Here is a 20,122-nt window from a genome sequence, read left to right as displayed (position 1 = left end):
GTAAACACGAGCCTAAGCCAGAGCTGGGCTTCATGGTAAACAAGCCAAGCCTGAACATGGCGTGTCCGGTTTGTTTGGCTCATTTACCAGCCCCAAGTAGATTAGGAAGATTTCAAGCAAGACGATAATTGTGTCATAGTCTCTCTCTCTCTCTCTCTCTCTCTCTCTCTCTCTCAAGAGCATCAAATAGAACTCCAAACATTCCAGGAGCTTGTAAGAAAGAGTTTGCAAGGCTAAGGGCACAGTTGCCCAATCATAAAATGGTGCTCAGCACATTGAATCCATTCCAACAATAACAGTTTACTTTGATCCAAGGACCAAGGGAAGATTGAAATTTACCATTATAAACCCAAAAGTGTACCAGTATATCAAAACAAGCTTCATATGCAACTTGCAAGAGTAATAAATGTCGCTCACAATTCTTTTCCCCTTGAATACCAGCAGGCTGCCCATGCAAAGAACCTTTGCTTGCCAAATGAACCAATTATAATGCTCGACTGCCTATGCAAAGAACCTTGGTTTGCCAAAAGAACCAATGACAACACTTGAGGCTTGCTGTTAGATCCTGAAAACAAGATCCCTTTCCAATCCTACAGGAGTATAAGGAATGGCGTTTAGAATTCTCTTCCCCTCCAAAAATGGCAACTCATCCATATAAGGAAGCCTATCACGCCAAACAAAATCATTCTCTTGCTCAAATTTCTGAAGAGTCTCACCAAGTGCATTCATTTCTTGCTCAAAGACTACACGCCAAGTATCTTCCCTCGGTGATCTGCTGCTCATGTCATTGATGGCATGACGAAGAATTCCTATTGCAAGACCAACCTGCTCATTACTGTTCACTTCCATTGCCATATGTCTCCGGCTTCTTGCCTCATGCAGTACACTGCTCAAGGAAATATACTCCTGCACATTAGATTTTGATGCCTACATGAGTACAACGCTGACAAACACTTTATAAGAGCAAAGGGCAGAAAACAAAACAAGGAGCTAATGTTCGAGAATCACTTGGGTGCCCAACATTCAAAACAGCCTTGGGCTCCTACAAAAAGGGCAGACACCCAAGGGGTATTGAAGACATAAATCATCATGGTGAAGTTTGTCAAAAGTAAATGCTGTTGACATAAACATGGTCTACACAAACTATAACAGACCTTGAAACCATCTGAATGATCATCTCACCATCTGATATCCATATATGTGACCAAGTTGATATGAATCTAACTTGACAAGACTTTTTCTTTTTTTTTAATATCTGATTAACCATTTAGTGAAATGTACAATCCGGCCCTCACTGTAGATAGAAGCTGATATTGCATGTGAAAGCAAGCAGCGTTTGCCAGGACTATTTTCTTGCAATATTTCAAGCTGAATCAATGATTTCTTGTCAAGCATGATAGTGATTTCTTGTCAAGAAAACCACTCAAATTCACAATGCTCTTTTTAGTATGTAGGCATCCTACAAGTCACCCACAGATAGTGATTATCAAATTCCGACACTGAAGGGGATGACCAAGAATGTGTACTGCAACAATAATGCAGGCAGCACTGAAACTAAGATACCTTGTAGACAAAAAGGAGGAATTTCTCACAAAATTATGAACAAATAATAATAATAATGAACCATTGAACACCATGAGGTGAAACAGTGAAACTCATCCTCCGAACTCAGGGATATGCACACCAATGTGTAAGGCAGGTAAAACTCAAAAACCTACTTATTTGGAACACAAAATCACACAATATTACACCAGAAATATCTCAAATATGGTTAGCAATTTGACATGATTCATTTCAAAAAATGAAGTCCTGTAAATGACAACTGTTTAATTCACTCAAATAATGAAAATATGATGTATGAGTTGAAAACTTGCTTGTGAAAGTTGACAGAATCTTGGTTATATTTCTATGGGAGAAAAAACAACCTTGATGAAATAACTGTTGATCACTGTCGAAGTCTAAAGTGGGCTCCTGGACTTCTTAAGGCATGAGACATCTGAGAAGAAACACTGCAGTGCATCCGATTTTGATATCCAGTTATAGGAGGAAACCAAAAGCATAATTCATCTGAAAGTTTTTTGTATCTCGGGAAACATTTCAGCCCTTGGATTAGAAAACATAAAATGTTCTGAACAATGTTGTGAAAAGCATTGTGGCATAGCGGAGCACTCCACCAAAAACTGAAATGAGGCGTAAGCCTCAGATTTTTTTTCTTTAACTTTAAAAAAAACCTTTGAAAATATCTACAAATACAAATAAATAATAGAAATGGTTTATTGATAAAGTAGCAATCAATAAGAAAAAGAAAATTGCAAATAAATAGCGAAATTAACATTTTTTCTTCTTCTACAAAAAATTGCAAATATAAATAGTTTTCTTTCTTTTTTTTCTTTCTTTTTGTCTCTCTATCTCTCTCTTTCTTTTTCTTCCTTTTTTTTCTTTTTCTCTTTCTTTCTTCTGTTCTTCCTTTTCTTTCTTTTTTCCTTTCTTCCTTCCTTTTCTTCCTTGCATTTCTTCCTTTCTTTCTTTCTTTCTTCCCTTTTCTTTTCTTTCTTTCTTTCTTTCTTTCATTTCTTTCTTTTCTTTTTTTTATTTGTTGCGCTATTTACCTGCACCTCAAGGGGCAGAGGGCCTCGCGTCAAGGCGAGGCACGCTATTTGTGCCTTATGGCACGTTTTTCATAACTATGGTTCTGAACATCTGAGCACAAAGGACAACATCAACGTATAGGTTGTTGCATGGACAACTTGTATTTCAGTCATTTCATTACTCTAATGTAACAAACTTGGCAATTGTAATGGTCAATATTAATTAGTGAAGAATTGGACATGATTCCCATGGAGCTGGTGGTGCTCCAGGATTTTTGTTTCCTTATCTTTCTTGGTAACTTCTGAATAGCAAATTGGGAAATGGAGGCACATAATTTCCAAATACCAAACCAAAATGGACAACAATGACAATAAAATGCTCAAAGGGAGCTGAATTCTGTATAAGCAATTAACTTCTAAACCTTCATCAATGTCAACACTAACAAGAATACTTACAATTAGCTGATTTGATACATTGTTCAAATCTCCAACCTTTGAGTCTAAGATGCAAACAGCCTCAATAAGTAATTGACTGACACCATAGTGTAGTTTGGAGAGGAGGCTCCCACTGCTTGCTTTTTCTTCAGCTTTCCTTATTGTGACAGCCTACCAGCAGATGAAATGAATCAGCCATTTCTCAATAGAAAAAACAAAGGCAAAGAGTAGATACAGACAGAATCAGAACAATAAAAAGGTTTGATTGGATAACAGTCATGGCAGGTCTCACTCCCCTGGAACATGAACACAAAGGTTTCAACTTTAAAGACGGCCATCCTGAATGCCTAAAAAATCATATAGCAGTTATAAGAACATGCATCTTGACTGTTCCAGATTCCGTGTGCAGTTGAGAATGATGAGAGAACACAAGAGAGAGGCTGAAACTCACGATTCTCGATATGAGAAATCGTGGGAGTATGGCTGCATATATTACTAAACCATTAGATAATGTTCTTTTACAAAAATACCCCTGTAGCAAAGTTGTATAATAAAATACATATCAGGGGCAATAATGGAACAAACAAAAATGTTACAAATAGGATACACGATCCAATGAGCCAAATCAGTTTCATTCACGTCTCAATAGCCTCCCTCGAGTTATACATGGCCTTCACCATGGATAACTTGGACTTCAAGAACCAAAATGTTTGCTTAGTCAATCCCTTTGTTAAAAGATCAGCGATTTGATTTTTCGTTCCAACAAACTTAGCCTCAAGTTCCCCATCTTCAATCTTATTCATAAAATGTTGGCTGATCTCTATATGTTTTGTTCTTCCATGATGAATCAGATTTAACGAAATTTTTATGACACTTTGATTGTCACAAAACACAACTGAATTAAAAACCTTCTCATTCAAATCATACAACAAATTCCTTATCCATGCTAACTCTGATGCAGTAGCTGCCATGGCTCAGTATCATGCTCAATTGTTTGCGACTGGACCAAGATATGAGGTTGTTACCAGAGTTACCGGAAGCGCCTAGGCAAAAAGGGAAGCGGGCTTCGGAAGTGCGAAACGTCGCGCTTCCGAAGCGTGAGGGGAAGCGTCCCCCTTTTTTGGGAAGTGCGCTTCCCTTTTATGGGAAGCGCGCTTCCCCCATGCTTCTCCCTCGCTTCCCCATTTTTTCATTTTTTTCGCTTCCCCCTCACTTCCGGTTCGCTTCCTAGGTCGCTTCCGAGACAGTTCGGAATTTTCTTCTAAGTGGTGCCACGCTTTCCCGCTTCCTAAATTTTTTAAAGTGCCTCGCTTCCCGCTCCCGCTTCCCGTATCGTTTCCCGCTCCCGCTTCCTCGACTGATAACTCTGGTTGTTACCAACAAAAATACAATAAATTGAAATTGACATCCTTTCATCATGATCTCCTTCCCAATCAGCATCCAAAAAATGTCATAACCTTAAGAATGTCCTCTCCTTAAGATCTCTAATAAAATAGTCCATCACTTAAGATTCCTTGTAAATAACACAAAATCCTTTTTACTGGTTCCATATGACGAGACCTTGGTTAATGCATGAATTGTGAAACTTGGTTCACCACATACATCATATCTAGCCGAGTAAATGTAAGACATTGCAACATTTCCACTATACTTCAATACCTTGTAGGATCCTCATATAAGTCTCCATCACTAACACCGAGACGTTGGTGAATTGGGACAGGAGTTAGCAAAGGCTTGCATTCACTCATACATGTCTTATATAGGAGATTGATTGTGTACTTGTATTGGGTTAAGACCATTCCATCTTCTCTTTCATCTACTTCAACACCCAAGAAATACTTAAGTAGGCCAAGATCTTTCATTTTAAAGCACTTGCTCAACACTTCTTTGATTTCTTTGATATGTCTTTCTAAACAACCTTTGACAATAATGTCATCAACATGGATAAGCAAAGCAGTCATATAACTCTGTCCCTTATGAATAAAAAAGCAATGATCAAGTGAAGATCTATAAAATCCATACTTATGGATCTCTGGAGAAAAACTCTCAAACCAAGAGCACAAAGCTTGTTTTAACCTATAAATAGCTCTCTTCAATTTGCACACATACTGATTTGGATAGCTTTCATTATAACTTGGTGGTTGCTCCATATAAACTTCTTCATTTAGATCACCATGGAAGAACGTATTTTTGACATCAAGCTAATTCAATACCCAACCATAATTGATAGCCAGAGATAGAATAATCCGGATGGTTCCCATCTTAACCATTAGGTTGAAGTTTTTTTCATAATCCATATCATACTCCTGCGTGAAACCCTTTGCTTCTAAGTACACTTTATATCTCTCTATATTTCCATTAGGTTTATACTTGATTTTAAAAACTCATTTTCAACCCACTATATTCTTGTCAGGTGGTCTTTTCAGTATTTCTCATGTTTGACATTCATGTAAACCTCTCATTTCTTCATTTATCGTGTTAATCTGCCTTTTGTTTCAGACTGCATGAGTATAAGAGACTAGTTCCTCTTGCTTTTCAATTTGCATAAGGAATGCTTGATGATCTAAACTAAAACTCTCATAACTGACCCATCTTTTGATAGGATGCCTAACTCTATCTGATCTCTTTGGCTCTAGCACATTTGAGACTAACTCTTGATCTCTAACTGTGTCTTCCAACTGCTCCACATGTTCTATGTTGCCTGTTGCATGTTTATCTCTTCTCGTATATACTATGCCTTCCTTGAATCTTCCTTGTTTTCTTAAAAGGTTGTTTGTTGATACATGAATTTCACCAGCATTAACTTCAGCATGCTGCCCAAAATTTTCCAAAGTTTTATGAGGAATAGAAAATAACTCTTCACTCTTCCATGGCTGATATTACTCTACATTTTTTGCCCCTGATTTGTACCGGAATCATACCTGAAACAAGTTTCATAAAAAATAATGTTCCTAGAGACAAAAATGCACTTACTTTTTGTCACAACACTTATATCCCTTATAATCATCAATGTATCCAACTGGCAAACATGAGCTCTCGCTTCAAATTTATTCCCCAATGTTTTATCAACATGATCATAGTAAATTTATCCATAAGCCTGTAGAGAATCATAATCAAGGTGTTTCCAAACAAGGTAATATAAGGAGATTTATGGCTTAAAATCCTGAGTGGAAACATATTAATAATGTACAAAGTTGAATGAAAAACTTTTGTCCAAAGATACAAGGGAACATCACTAGCATGTATCATTGTCAAAGCACAATCAACAATATCGCAATGCTTTATTTTAGCAATGCCACTTTGCTGAGAGGTGTGAGGGCAAGACACTCTTTGGTTGATTCCATTATTCTCAAGATAATTCATAAAATCTTTCAAAAAGTATTCTCCTCCTCCATCACACTGGAAATTAACAATAGGCATAGATAACTGATGTTTTACCAAAGCATGAAATTTCTTGAATATACTAAAAACTTCATATTTGAATTTCAAAAAATATGTTCAAGTATAACGAGAATAATCATCAATGAATGAAATATGATAACGACAAACAAAAGATGAAGCAATGGGTGTTGACCCCCACACATCAGAACATATAATTTCAAAAAGGTTTCGAAGCCTTTTTATTCCACGAATTAAAAGGAAGAATATGACTTTTGGACAACTGGATACTAGGACAAGTAGAATCAACAAACTCATGACGCAAACTGGATTCAAGAATAAGACTATTAGAGACTATTTTTCAATGAAACCATGGCTACAATGAGCAAGTCGATTATGACAAACATTGCTCTTCTTGGACTCAGACATGCTAAGTAAACTAGAAGAACCTGACAACTTTGAATCAAGCTTTGAAACAATACTAATGGATTTGAATGATGAAACTTTCCTCAAGACGTACATATTTCCCCATCTCTCTCCTTTAGTGAACGTCATTTTCATGTGAAGATCCTTGAAATAAACAGAGGTTGGAATGAATATAACACAAGAATTTATATCAACTTAAAAACAGAAACCAAATTCTTTCGAATAGTTGGGCCAAAGAAGACATTAGACAAATCAAGAGACTTACAATTGGACAAGGAAATAAAAGTGTCTCTAGTATGTGTAATGGGGTAACGAGACCCATCTCCAGTAATTATACTATCTTTACCAAAATAAGGAACCAACTTAAGAAGCATACCACTGTCCCTAGTAATGTGACTAGCAACTTACGAGTCCTTGATTATTTTGCTTCAAATTCAGCCCAACAAGAGCCGCTAACAACAGCTGCTTGTCACCAATCAACTGTCCGGCAGAGTATTCTCCTTCACTTGCTTAGGAAGCAGGCTGTGTTTTGATCTGATTCTTATTCTAAATAGCAGCTTGAGGGTTATATCTTAGATCACCCTTATACCAACAATTAGCGTTGATGTGGCCTGGCTTCTTGCATATGTAACAAGTTGGTAAACCCCTTGATTGTTTCCAATTGGGGGCATGTTTGGCGTGGCAGCAAGCCACGACCCCCCTGGTTTCCTCCACGTCCATGGCCTCATCCACCTTGTGGACATCCTCTTCCTCTACCACGGCTCACACTAGTATCAACTAGCAAGAACCCCATGAGAGTCTCCTGAACCAGTGGAAGACTCTCCAACAACACCATTCAAAGACATTTTATAGTGAAGCAACTTTCCTTTTAAATCATCAAAGGAGGTAATCGACTGAGATACTAAAGTCTTATAGAAATAACATAAAATCCAGGTCCTAATCCATTAAGAACTTGATGAATCGTGTCTTTCTCAGAAATCGCATGCCTGATCCATAATGGATTTCATCTTGTTGAAGTATTCAAGGATAGACATTGATCCTTTCTTGAGACTTTGAAATTCTTTTTTCAGAAATATCTCCCGTGACTCTGAGATATGAGAATATGTATGTGCCAACTTTGCCCGCAGTTCCATGGTTGTACAATCATCTGGGATACCCAATAGAACTTCCTAGGATAAAGTAAATGTGATGTAGGCAACTAATGATTGGTCCTTCTTGATCCAAGCCATGTATTTTGGGTTTCTTGGTGGATATAACGACCCTTTTATCATCTTTCTGGTCCTGCATAAGGAACTTTGGGGGATCAGAATGGTCTCATCAAGATGCCCTGAAAGGTCATGGCTACAAATAAAAAAAAACACTTTAACACTTTCAAGTGAGAAAGTTGGAATGATTCAGCTTCTTGGAAATAAGCTGGATGATAAAGTTAGAGGATAAGATGGATTGGGAAGAGTTTGAATCCAATATTAACAGAAAAACAGGGACAAAAGAGAGAACAGAGAAGAGAATAGAAGTGAAAATAGGCAAAAGGAGACAGGTCATGGGTAGATCCAAGAAACAGGGCATGACACAAAAGTTTTGAATTTACGCCTCAAATTTTGACATAAGATAAGCAAAAATATGTATATTCCAAAAAATCCAATCCATTTGAAGCAATCTGCATTTTTTTTTCAATTACAACCTCAGGAGTCACATGCATCATGCCCAATATCATTAACAATGAACAACCCAACGTAAGAAAGGATGAGCGTGAAATAGAGAGAACTAATTCACGTGAAGAGGTAAAATACTATCTTGAACTGATCTTAGGAAAATATCATATCAGATCAGATGAGATCAAAAAAGAAAATGAGAATACAGATAGAGAGGAAGATTGGAAATAAGAAATAAAACTCAAACAAGAGAGGAAAAGAAATATCGAAGAGAAGAAAAGGAAAGACAGAAAATAAGACACATCTCAAGGCTCCTCTTGACGTGCCCGATGTGGATCCTCGTGCTCTGATACCATGTAAGAACACGCAGCTTGATTGTTCCAGATTCTGTATGAAGTTGGGAAAGATGAGAGAACACAAGAGAGGCTGAAACTCAGGATTCCTAATATGGGAAATTGTGGGGTATGGCTGCATATATTACTAAATTGTTACATAATGCTCTTTCACAAAAATACCCCTGTAGCAAGGTTACATAATAAAATACATATCAGGAGCAATAATAGAACAAACAAAAGCACTACAAATAGGATACACAATCCAATGACCCAAATCAGATCCATTCACGTCTCAATAGCAATTGAATTTTGAGAAGACCAAAACACACGCACACACATGCATGCATGCATGCTCATGAGCACATCAACCAAAATTTCCCTCCTAAGGGTTGGATCCACATGAAGTTGATTACGTACAAACCAAAAAGCTAAAAAATACTATTTTTACCTAGTGGATGATTTATGTAAGTCAAACTATTTTTTTGTTCTAGTTTCCTTGAAATCAGTTTTAAAAAGTGTAGAAAAAACAATTTATTTTTTTGTTTTCTTGGAAAACATTAAATTATGGCAAAACAAGGAGTAAAAACTATGTGAGAAAAAGAAAAATCCTAATGGTTAAAGAGGTACATACCCCTAATCTAAAGTTCAGAGACAAATGACATTATAACCCTAAAGGTTTCTTATGTCATTTTTGTACTTTTTAGAAAATGAATTTTGCACCAGAATACCCTGCATCAACTCTAATAGGAATAAGAAGCATGTGTGCATGGATGCTCATACACGCACCTCAACAGGAATAAGATACATGTGACATGCATGCCCTCACACACACCCTAATTGTTCAGGTTTGACCTGACCCCACCTAATAATCGGACTTGGGGCCACCAAGGTGAACAAGATAAGTTAATTGGGTTGGATCAGTCTGTAGATCTTGTACCATGTTTGACTGATTATAAACCACATGTGAAGTTGGCCAAACCCAACTAATTGACAGTCTTACTACTACAAGCCTTGAACCCTTAAATAGACTTGAAGTTAAAAACAACTGAAGTAAAACGAAACAAGATGACATGGAATTGCATTCAGTAAGTTCTGTCGCAACTAAAAAGGAACACCGCCAAAGGAAAATGACAACCATGAACTTTCCAAATGTTCTTCACTTATGGTAATAAAGAAGCAGTTACCTCATTAACAAGGGCAATATATAGTAACTTAACACACCAAAGGCAGTCATTACTTTATAACTGTGAAGCTGCTACGGCAATGTTAATCCAGATAACTGAAATAGCAAGATAGTTATTCGACTCCCAAGATTGTCTTGATATAGAATTGATTGTGTATAAAGTCATTTTATTTTGGGGTCAAATGAAAAATCTGGATGATTAGGTTGCACTATCATAAGCAAGGGATCTTGGATTCGAATCCCACAGCTTTCCTATAAAAAACAAAAGGGTCGTTTTACTTTATTTTGTAATATGTAGGCTTTACAATCTTTATGTATCAGATTACGACATAATATGCAGGTTGCAGTTTCCTAGAGGAGCCTTCAATGCTTCTTGCTTATGGGAAATATTTCAAACTGAGATGGCAAATCAACAGGTACACATCAAAAATATTCGAGAACATTAAAAATATTAAACCAAGCCTTGTGTGCTTGTTCAAGGCCATAGAGATCCTGATGAAGCTTGCAAACTAGACCAAGTGGGTCTAAACCAAAGTTACCGGAAGCGCCTATACACTAGAAGAAGCGCGCTTCCCCGAGACGCGCTTCGGAAGAGCGAAACGCGGACGCGCGGGGAAGCACACGATTAAACTAGGAAGTGTGTTTCCCTTTAAAGGGGGAGATTTATTTAATTAAAAATAAAATTAAATCAATGGACAAGTTTGCCCCTTTTTTAAACCCTTTTTACCAAAAAAATTAAAAGAAAAAGTTTTCTTAATAAGGGCAAAATAGAGATTTTTAAAAACTCGTGAAAAAACAAAACTCAAAAGGCTTTAGGGTTTTTCTTTTTCATCATTGCTTCATCCGACTCCTCCCTCTCTCTCTCAAGATTTCAGCTACCGACCGGCGACCTCCAAGACTTTCGGTGACCTTCAACGACGTCCGGTGACCTCGCGATGAGGATCTTCAGGTACGTTACTCTCCTCTCACTCTCTCTATCTCTTCATCTCTTCTCTCCATCTCATGACTCACGCTCTCTCTCACGAAATACCCACTCGGCCCAGCCAAGTTAGGTTATGTAGCAATCCGGTGTTTTGGATCCCATAGGCATGGTAGCCGCATTGGTCATGCAGTCCTCCTTCCATAACCACCTTCATCTGAAAATGGTATTTCTGTTGGTGTTAGTTGAATTCATGCCCAGATCCCAGCCTTTCCATTTGTTGCTCCTCCTCCATCATCCCCTGCATCTTTCCTTCAATATGAACCTCTGTCTGCTGGGCAATCACCTGCTAGTCTTCTATCCCTTTGTTCCCTCTCTTCTAATGTTTATTCTCCAGGTGGACCTTCCATCTTTGCTATTGGGCCCTATGCACTTAAGAGTCTAAGACCCAGTTAGTCTCACCTCCTGTTTTTTCTACGTTCACCACTGAGCCTTCCACAGCTCCCTTCACGCCACCTTCGGATTCTGTTCATGTGACCACTGAAATCATTATTGAAATTCATTTTATTCTTGTTGAGCTTATGCTTGATTTTCTATCATCACTATTAGGACTGTAATAAAGTTTTATTTTGACTGTTATGAATTTACCAATTCAGCTATCGATTCCATTTAGCACAAAAAAAATATATTAATTTTGTATGTATGATGTTATATATACGGAATCACTAATTGCTAACAATATACACTAGTTTTCACATAAAAGCGCTATTTGGCAGTGATTTTCTTTGTTTGATGTTATATATGTAGAGAACTAGATGATGATCTTTGTTTAATGTTATATATATATATATATATATATATATATATATATATATATATATATATATATATATATATATATATATATACGTGAGATGGAAGAGAACAATTCTCGCCTGTAGTTACCCCATTCCTTTAGTCTAAAATATCCTAGTATGTGGGTGGAGGTTTTTCAACAAAATATACATGCATAAATTATAAGGAGTTCTGTCTTTTTTTTTAACGAGCTACTTTTGGATGATTGGTATCTATTTATTTATGGAAGAAAAACTATATGAACCAATGCTTTGAAAACATTAGCATTGAATTTCATTAGTTTTGCTTGCTAATAATTAATTGGGTTAACATAAATCTTATTTTTTGATAAATTAAAAATATATCATTACATTTTCGCTTCCCACTCAAATCCTAGGTCGCTTCCTGGTTTGCTTCTAAGTCGCCCCGCGCTTCTCGCTTCCTAAAATTTTAGAAGTGCCTCGCTTCCCGCTCTCGCTTCCTCGACTGGCAACTCTGGTCTAAACTCTAAAGTGTTTGGAAGAAGCTATTTTTAAAGCATAAACATCTCCTTCCAAATTGCGTTGGAAAAATGATTTTTTGACATTAAGTTGGGCTAGATGTCATTGCCTAGCAAATGCAATTGTAAGTAGAATATGAATCATAGTCATATAAGCAAATGGAGTGAAGGTCTTTATATAGTCTATTCTAGACTACTGACTATACCCCTTGGCCATTAGTTGTGTTTTGTAATGTGCAATCAAATCATTTGCTTTTGTTTTGTATCTCGTACACCCACCCATAACCATAGTAGTTTCTGTAAGAGGAAGAGGTCCAAGATCTTGTGCATGTGTCATACTGTGCAGCAATTTTCTCCACCATTGCTTGTTGCCATTAATTGATTTGTTGCCTCTTCATAGATTTAAAAGTGCATTACAGGCCAAAACTCATTTTTTAGGAGAAAAAGAATCATGATAAACAAATCTAGATGGTGAAAGAAACATGAGTAGAACGGCACAGCTGTATGTGATATGCAGAATCTGCACTTCCGAGTAACTTGTCGAGCTCTGACTCTGCTCTAACATGACTCCTCTCTATTATTCAATCTAAAAGAGGTGTTTGAATCTCCATGACTATAAGTGTGAATGGACATGGGAGGATATGAAGAAAGGGCTATTCTCATCATATAAAGGATTCAAAAAGGTCACTATCAAACTCATGTTCCTTGTGTACCAAAGAACTATGAAAGAAAGATATTAACAAAAAATGACATATCTAGATACAAAAAGCTTCATGGTTATGGGATCATAACAGCCATAGCTTTTCTAACAAACTAGGTAACCTAGAAATCACACTTCAGTCACTTGGATGACATCTTATTCACTTCATTTGAAGGATGCAAAGCAAATAAAAAACATCCAAAAACCTTAAGGGAAAAGCAAGCCAGGTCAATGGAAGATGGTTGACCAAATTGAGTTCATTTAAACAAAACAGTAGATGGCAACCTATTAGCTATTGTCAGAACTACCTCAGCTAAAAAAACATGAGGAGCTAAAGTTGAAAGTAGCATAGCTCGCATAGTCTCCACTCTCAAGGATATGCCTATTCTTTCATTTTGCAACACCATTTGTTGTGGTGTATACGGGTAAGATATCTGATGATTCATAAATTTTGATTTAAGGAAATCCTGACATTTAAAAAAATCCCCACCTAAGTCATGAGCTATTTTGGAAAGCACATAGATTTCTCCCAAATAAACTATGAAGAACACACCATGAACTCACTACCAAAACATTGTGAAGAAGATACAACTTATCAAAGCTTCTTGCCTTATTCACCATCTATAGTGTTGTTCACCACGAGAATTTCCGTATGAGTAAATCCCATCTTGATGCACTAAATCAATCCCAAACGAGAAAAGCATTTACAATATGCAACCTGTAAACTTACGCATTTGCTTTTAAAACTTATTATACTCAACTCTGACAAAGATAGGATTACATAAGACAAACCCTAGTCTAACATCTTAATAGGAAGTTTGAGAAATGGCACTCTCTGTCAAAAATAATCAAATCAATATTATTAATGAAAGAAAAAACATGTACATGTTCAAACATGATTCATAGCAAGTGGTGGAGTCACAAAATCAACTTAATGAAATCAGCATCCCCTACTACGTGTGAGGCTCCAGAGGAAATTTTATCTTTGCTCTAAAAGTAAAATGGTTTGGGGAGTATTATGGGAAATACATCATATATTAGTTATCATAATGAACTCAGTATACCATGATAACTATCTTATGTTCTTCCTGAAATACACAATCTTCTATGTAAAATGACTAAAATATGCAAAGATTTTGAGTAAGAAGTTTGATACAATATAAATATATGATCTGTTACTGCCTATGTATAACTTATTTACATATATAGAAAAGTATCATCATAACAAGTTCAAGATCATCTCCAGGCAAAACCATCAGGGAGAATTAAAAAAGGCTTGTATGCAAGAACAGAGAGACACCACTTTTGTGGAGCCCACTTTACTTGAAAATTAGAATATGAACACGTGCACACACACACACACATACATATTGCAGTAGCTTATATGTCAGTATTCATGAAGTTTTTGTTTTTCTGGGGGAGGGGGAGGACCTGTGCTTCAGCCAGACAAATGAGGCTCATGATGGAAGACATTGATATAGTGACCTCCGGGGGTCTTTCCTGAGGAAGAAAAGGCTGCAAAGCAGGGAGTACATTCTGTGCCAAATAGTTGTAAACTCCAGCAGCCTTCCTGAAAAGAGCAGCAGTCTGTACAAGATCTGCAAAAACAATTCATACGTAAATGCTACCAGAGAAAATAATGAGCTACAACAACAATATGAATCTGTATGCTGAACACCAACCATCTGGTAGAAGTTCAAGGGCCCTTTCCCGCAGAAGTGCACCATAAAGGAAAAGGATCATCCCAAGTTCGAACCTAAGATTATTAATCTGAAAGAATTTAGGACCCATAAGACTGAAGATTGAAGATGCACTAAGTGCACTAGTCCACTGTAATTTAAGATCTGATGTCCATTGATGCATCCGGGGGTTGTTCCCAATCAAGTCAACATGCATTATTAAGTTCTCCAACAAAGGTAAATACCGTTCCAACCTTTGCAGATCCTGATTAGAACATCCAAATGAGGAACTGGACTCATTAACAAAAATAAAAAACTTAGAACAGATATAATTTGTAATCAAGGACTACCTGTTGATATCGAGAAGTAATCCCTCCAGAGATTTCCCTTGCAATAGCTTCTGTAAGGACAGTGCTTCCATTTATAGATTCCTCAAGTGCTTTCCTCCTGGAGCTTAGCTCTTTCAGTTGCTCCAATGTATCAGAATCATGTGCATGGTATGCTTCTTCAAATAAAGCCTGCCAGAATAAATTGTATATGATGTATCTGCAGATTTGAGATCAACCATTCCAACCCATGGATATCCATCAATATTGATGGGCATTATACATTATTTACTAAAAGTTTATCCATTAATATAATTATATTCATGACCTTAGTTTCAAGAGAGATTGAAAAGAATCAAAAAGCTAAAGTGACTTGCATGAACATAACAAGTTTCAACAAGAACAATAACCAACTGTTCAATGACAATAAGTAGCACAACATGATACACAAGCTCAAGTCCAGTATGGCAACACAAGAACCATCTGACTCCTTCATGCATGCCCCACTTGGCTTGCGGGATAGCATAGTTGGTAGAGTTCCATTCTTGCACTTGTGTTGTGATTATGCATTGAGTGCCCAGTTGTCCAGGCAGTAATGACAGTATCTTATACCTGGACCAGTGGCACACTTTTTCTAAATAACTGGGAAAGAGTACCAAAACATGCCATTGAGAGATTCCACAAAGACAAAGATGGGCTGTCAAGAACAGAGATGAGGTAGCATGTCAGATCTAGTACAGATTGTACATGGACAATCTTTGGTGTTGGTAGCTAAAATCCTAAGCTACTTATGTGAAAAATGTTAGAGGGATATCTAGAAAAGAAAGCAATGGAAATCTCATGTAACACATGCATATTAGCAATTAACCCTGCTCAATAGATCTTGCCCTTTCAACTGAAAAGAGTAATAGCCTACAGTTCCTAATACTGTTAAATTTGTTAATGGATATCCCATATAGTATGCTAGGAATGAAAGATATCCTTGTGATGCAAACATTCGGTTGCGGTTTAAACTTTAAACAACAATATTATAGCAGGACATACTGCAAAGTTAAGTAATATCTTGCAGACAATAAGATCGTTGAAATAGCCAGGAAATCCAATCTTGCTCAGAACAATAAATGAGTTCTCTTATGCTCTTTGTTCTTTGATAATGTAAAAGAATCTATATCAAAGAAGGGGATAGCAGATTATGAACTCAACGTCCATTAAATTTAGCCTTAACCAATAAAATCCACGGTTCCATGCCAAACCATCTGCATATGACATTGGTCCAGGGAAAACAACTGAAAGAATTGAATTTAACATAATAAGCATGAAGCTAGTACCATATTCATTTAGCACACACCAGTTGCCATAGGTTACCTTAACTCAAAGATAGGCGTTTTTAACTCAAATAACAGTGACACAAATGAAACTGCCAATCAACCAGATGGAGGTCATAGGTTCATCCAGTCAATTAGCAGTAATAGGTCAAAACTTGGCATTCAGCTTTACAACCATCAAAAATCCGCTCTGTCAATAACAATGAGACTACCCAGATAATGCATCCCAAGGGCTACTTTCGCGAGGACAAGCTAAGCACAATAAGTGTATACCATCAGGATCAAGCAACCACTATAAAGTAACTCAGCAACTTGAGAATAAAATACAAAAAGAATTGGTTATTAACAAACAGAATCAATACATTCAACCACTATAACAAATACCCTTTCACGATATTGGTGGAAAAGAGAATTTATTGGAAGATGTTCACAAAAAGTATGCTCTTATCAGGAATAGACTTTAAGAAAAATTAAGTCATCTAAAGCTTTAGAAATCTTTGAATACTTATAAAACATTAGGATATAATATGAAAGATCAAAACTCACAAGTCACAATAAACTTAAAATTTCATAACAAACAAAAATATTATTCAAGTCCACTTGGAAGAAGTTCAGAATCTTTGAGAAACAGTGAGAGATACAGGTGAAATTCATAACTTTGGGCACAATCAGAATACCAGGTTCATAGTCAAGTGAGGTGCATGATGAACATCAAATGAAAGAAATGACCAAAGTTGTATTAGATTTAGTAGTGAGAGGTGCTCTAGGTAGTAATACTCACAAGAATATAAGAATTGTGTGTTTCACTGTTTTGTGCTTGAAGCACAATTCAAAATTTCAAATTAAAAAAAAGGCTAAAATCACTGAAAATCGATGCCTATTTAAGGTATACAAGTAATGTAAATTATACTGTTTTCATATAAATTCAAAATCCTCCAAGACAACAATAACAGTAGTTGGATTATAGCGTATAAAGCTGTGCGAATATATGATGAACATCAACACATGGGGAATGTGAGATATACTGCCCTCCAAGATCCTAAGATATCTAATCTTCTAACTTCTAAGTTAACCACAACTGAAAATAACCCACCATGATTGATGCTCCCATAATGTCTCCAATGCAATGTGACTCATGTTAGTGCATTTCATCACATGGAACTATCTGCGGCCAATAGAGAAAGAATAAATTATCAAAGACAGACCTGTGAGTGAACAGGCCATCATACACTTCTAGTGTGAGTTGTGCATGAACATTTACTCGTTAAAGCCTGTCCAGTGCTTCAAATATTAGCAACAGCAAGTGTTATAACCTAGCATAAAGAGCATACAAAAATGCAGCTCTAAGACTGGCATACAAAAATGCAGCTCTAAGACTGGAGAAAACTGTATGATAATCTGTGAACAAGAATATCTTTGGAATATTAAAGAGAAACCTCAGCCTATTGTGAACAATCACTCCTTGCAATTTTCATCTAGCTCCAATTTAGCCCCAGATAGTTGCAATGGCAACACTTCTGTGTGTTTTCCATGATACAGCTCCGATTTCAAGGTAAAGCAGGAAAGCAACAAAAGCTTCTATGCCAGCATAAAAGTCAGATACTAAGCAATGGCATTAGATTGCGATGAGATTTGTCACAATTCCCACCACTTAAAGTCGTGATCCTCCAATTACTTGTACCTCATTATTCTATAATGTCATCAGTGTCAGTGGTTATCAGAATTCCGAATTATCTAAAACCACGCATATCAAAGAGCATACATACAATCACAAGGATTATTTATTTGATAAAGGAATCATGGGGCATACAAATAATCAAGCTTCGCACACCTTGACAGATCAGAAACTGGTGAATTTGATTTCAAGACATATCTAGCATACGAAATATCCAACTGGTCACAAACTTTTAACACATTAAAATCAGGTAAATTAGTAGGGGACATGCTCTTATCTGTACGTGCTGTTACAACTATGTTTTGAACTATGGATCACTGTTGGTCATTGCTCGTCTCACAATAGGCCGATGTACTTCACAGGCTCTCTGAGGAGTATTCAACACCTCATTACTACCCCTTACCGCATTGTCCACATGAAGCCATTTTTTGCCCCAGAAAGGAATGAACAGCGCAAATTTCCTGATTCTATCATACACTCAGAAGGTTGTAATTTATACATTGGAACATTCTGTACCTTTTGCATCATAATGGATCAAATTACATCGATGTTTTTTATTTACTAAACAATAAAAAATTATGATATGAAAAGGAACAAGAAGTAAGCAACGAAACCATCAACAACAGCAGCAGTATATCCACATCCATATCAACACATGGATCAAGAGAAAAGTAAAAAAAAAATCCACAATAGACCAATTATTCACCACATAAAATAAACGACCACAAAACCACAATGTCCACTGAGTTTAAACTGAATAAGAATAGAAACCTTAAAATTTCGGGCTACCCATCTCTTAATTACAACGAATTCACTAACTATTATAAAAAAGGAACACAAAGAACTCATAGCAAACCAACACACCCCAATAAAAGTACAGCCTATGAAAACCATATTGGGTAAACAATTCACATACAAATTTTAATTATGAGGGCAAAGATAACAACATCACCTTTTTGGTCTTGAGTTTCGAAGGGTCATGGAATGGCAGCAACATCTTTGATCCAAAACAAAAGAAAAAAAAGCAAAAACAAGAACAAAAGAAAATCCACAAAAAATCGATCCCCAAGATGGAGAAACACGCCCAACAGCAAGATTTTAGGAGTCTGAAAGGAGCTCGGAAGAATCCTCGAAGATGGTGGTGGTGGCCTCTTGTTGTGCTATCCTCTGCTGCTGCTGCTCGTGCTCGATCACCCTCTCCATCATCTTCTGCCTGTATCGAGTCTCTAGTCGGTACTTGACATAGAAACCCAGAGCGCCGCCGACGAGGGTGCCCGAGATGATCCTCAAGTAGGCCCACCCTTTGGACGACCCCATTCTTCCTTCCCAACCACGGAAACGACCATGCGTCTCTCTCTCTCTCTCTCTCTCTCTCTCTCTCTCTCTCTCTCTCTCTCTTCTCTCTCTCTCTCTCTCAACTGATTCGTTGGTTTGATTGGGTGTTGAGTCTTGCCTTGACTTGAAGTAGGGGCTGGCTTAATAAGTAGTAAAACAATATATTTTCAACATATTTTACATCATATAACTTATGTAAACGTATATGATTGAATTATTTGGTTTGCAAAAATAGGTTTAGTGGTAAACTCTTATTACTTCAGCTATGAAACAACGCATTTTTTTTGTAATTTTATTATTTTTAGCTCTAAAACAATGTTTTATTTTTTCTGTAAACAAGCCAACTTGAGCTGGATATAGGCTCAAACTCGGTTTGGTTTGCCACAAGAATGAAGCAAGCTTGAACACTTCAAACTCCACTCAATTATCAGCTCTAACTTGGAAAGCAAGAGAGAGAGAGAGAGTTGGATCCACCCTAATTAATAGTGTCAATAGGTTAGGTTTGACCTGGACCCAGCCGATACCAAACCCTATAGGGTCAGGGTTGGGTGATAATCAACGCGGCCCTATCAGAATCTATGTCACACTCAAAGGGTTCGATTAATATATGGAGCCGAGTATGGTTTGTAAAATTTCATACCAAACTCAGGCTCAACCCGAGTTTCAACTAAGATCTGTAATTTTCAATGTAAAAAAGATTAAAAATATATTATTTTACCATGTATGTCCGGTCTAGTTCTGTAATCCTTATAGGATCTGGGTATGGTTTTTCTTATGACAGGTCTGATTGGACCTGGATATGGACTCGGTACCAGCATCTCAAGTCAAATATG

The 20,122-nt window shown here is 36.9% G+C and overlaps 1 protein-coding gene across 3 annotated transcripts; it reads right to left on the bottom strand.

Annotated features, from left to right (window-relative positions):
* Positions 1–304: 304 nt before the first annotated feature.
* LOC149834076 (uncharacterized) lies at positions 305–19,306 on the bottom strand. 3 transcript variants are annotated; one of them, XM_090011203.1, is made up of 7 exons: positions 18,907–19,306; positions 14,979–15,146; positions 14,632–14,893; positions 14,381–14,547; positions 3,045–3,194; positions 717–906; positions 305–590 (listed from the first exon to the last, which is right to left on the bottom strand). In XM_090011203.1, exons 1-7 carry the CDS (start codon positions 18,949–18,951, stop codon positions 559–561), a joined length of 1,014 nt encoding a protein of 337 aa, XP_089867329.1. In that variant the 5' UTR covers positions 18,952–19,306; the 3' UTR covers positions 305–558. The 3 variants fall into 3 exon arrangements, with proteins under 3 accessions (XP_089867329.1, XP_089867328.1, XP_089867330.1); XM_090011202.1 differs by having other exon boundaries at positions 305–906; XM_090011204.1 differs by lacking the exons at positions 305–590; positions 717–906 and adding an exon at positions 1,949–2,009.
* Between the last annotated feature and the right edge of the window lie 816 nt (positions 19,307–20,122).

The sequence above is a fragment of the Nuphar pumila genome, chromosome 6 (genome assembly GCF_984573655.1).
Source record: "Nuphar pumila chromosome 6, dmNupPumi1.hap1.1, whole genome shotgun sequence".
Taxonomy (NCBI): Eukaryota; Viridiplantae; Streptophyta; class Magnoliopsida; order Nymphaeales; family Nymphaeaceae; genus Nuphar; species Nuphar pumila.
The sequence above is the reverse complement of the archived record's forward strand: the minus strand, read 5'-3'. Positions and strand labels throughout refer to the sequence as shown.

Coding starts and splice junctions, on each gene's coding strand:
- LOC149834076 (XM_090011202.1), bottom strand. CDS start 18,951: ATGTTGCTGCCATTCCATGACCCTTCGAAACTCAAGACCAAAAAG. Junction 15,147..18,906: donor CGAAACTCAAGACCAAAAAG/GTGATGTTGTTA, acceptor TTATTCTGGCAG/GCTTTATTTGAAGAAGCATA. Junction 14,894..14,978: donor TTACTTCTCGATATCAACAG/GTAGTCCTTGAT, acceptor TGTTCTAATCAG/GATCTGCAAAGGTTGGAACG.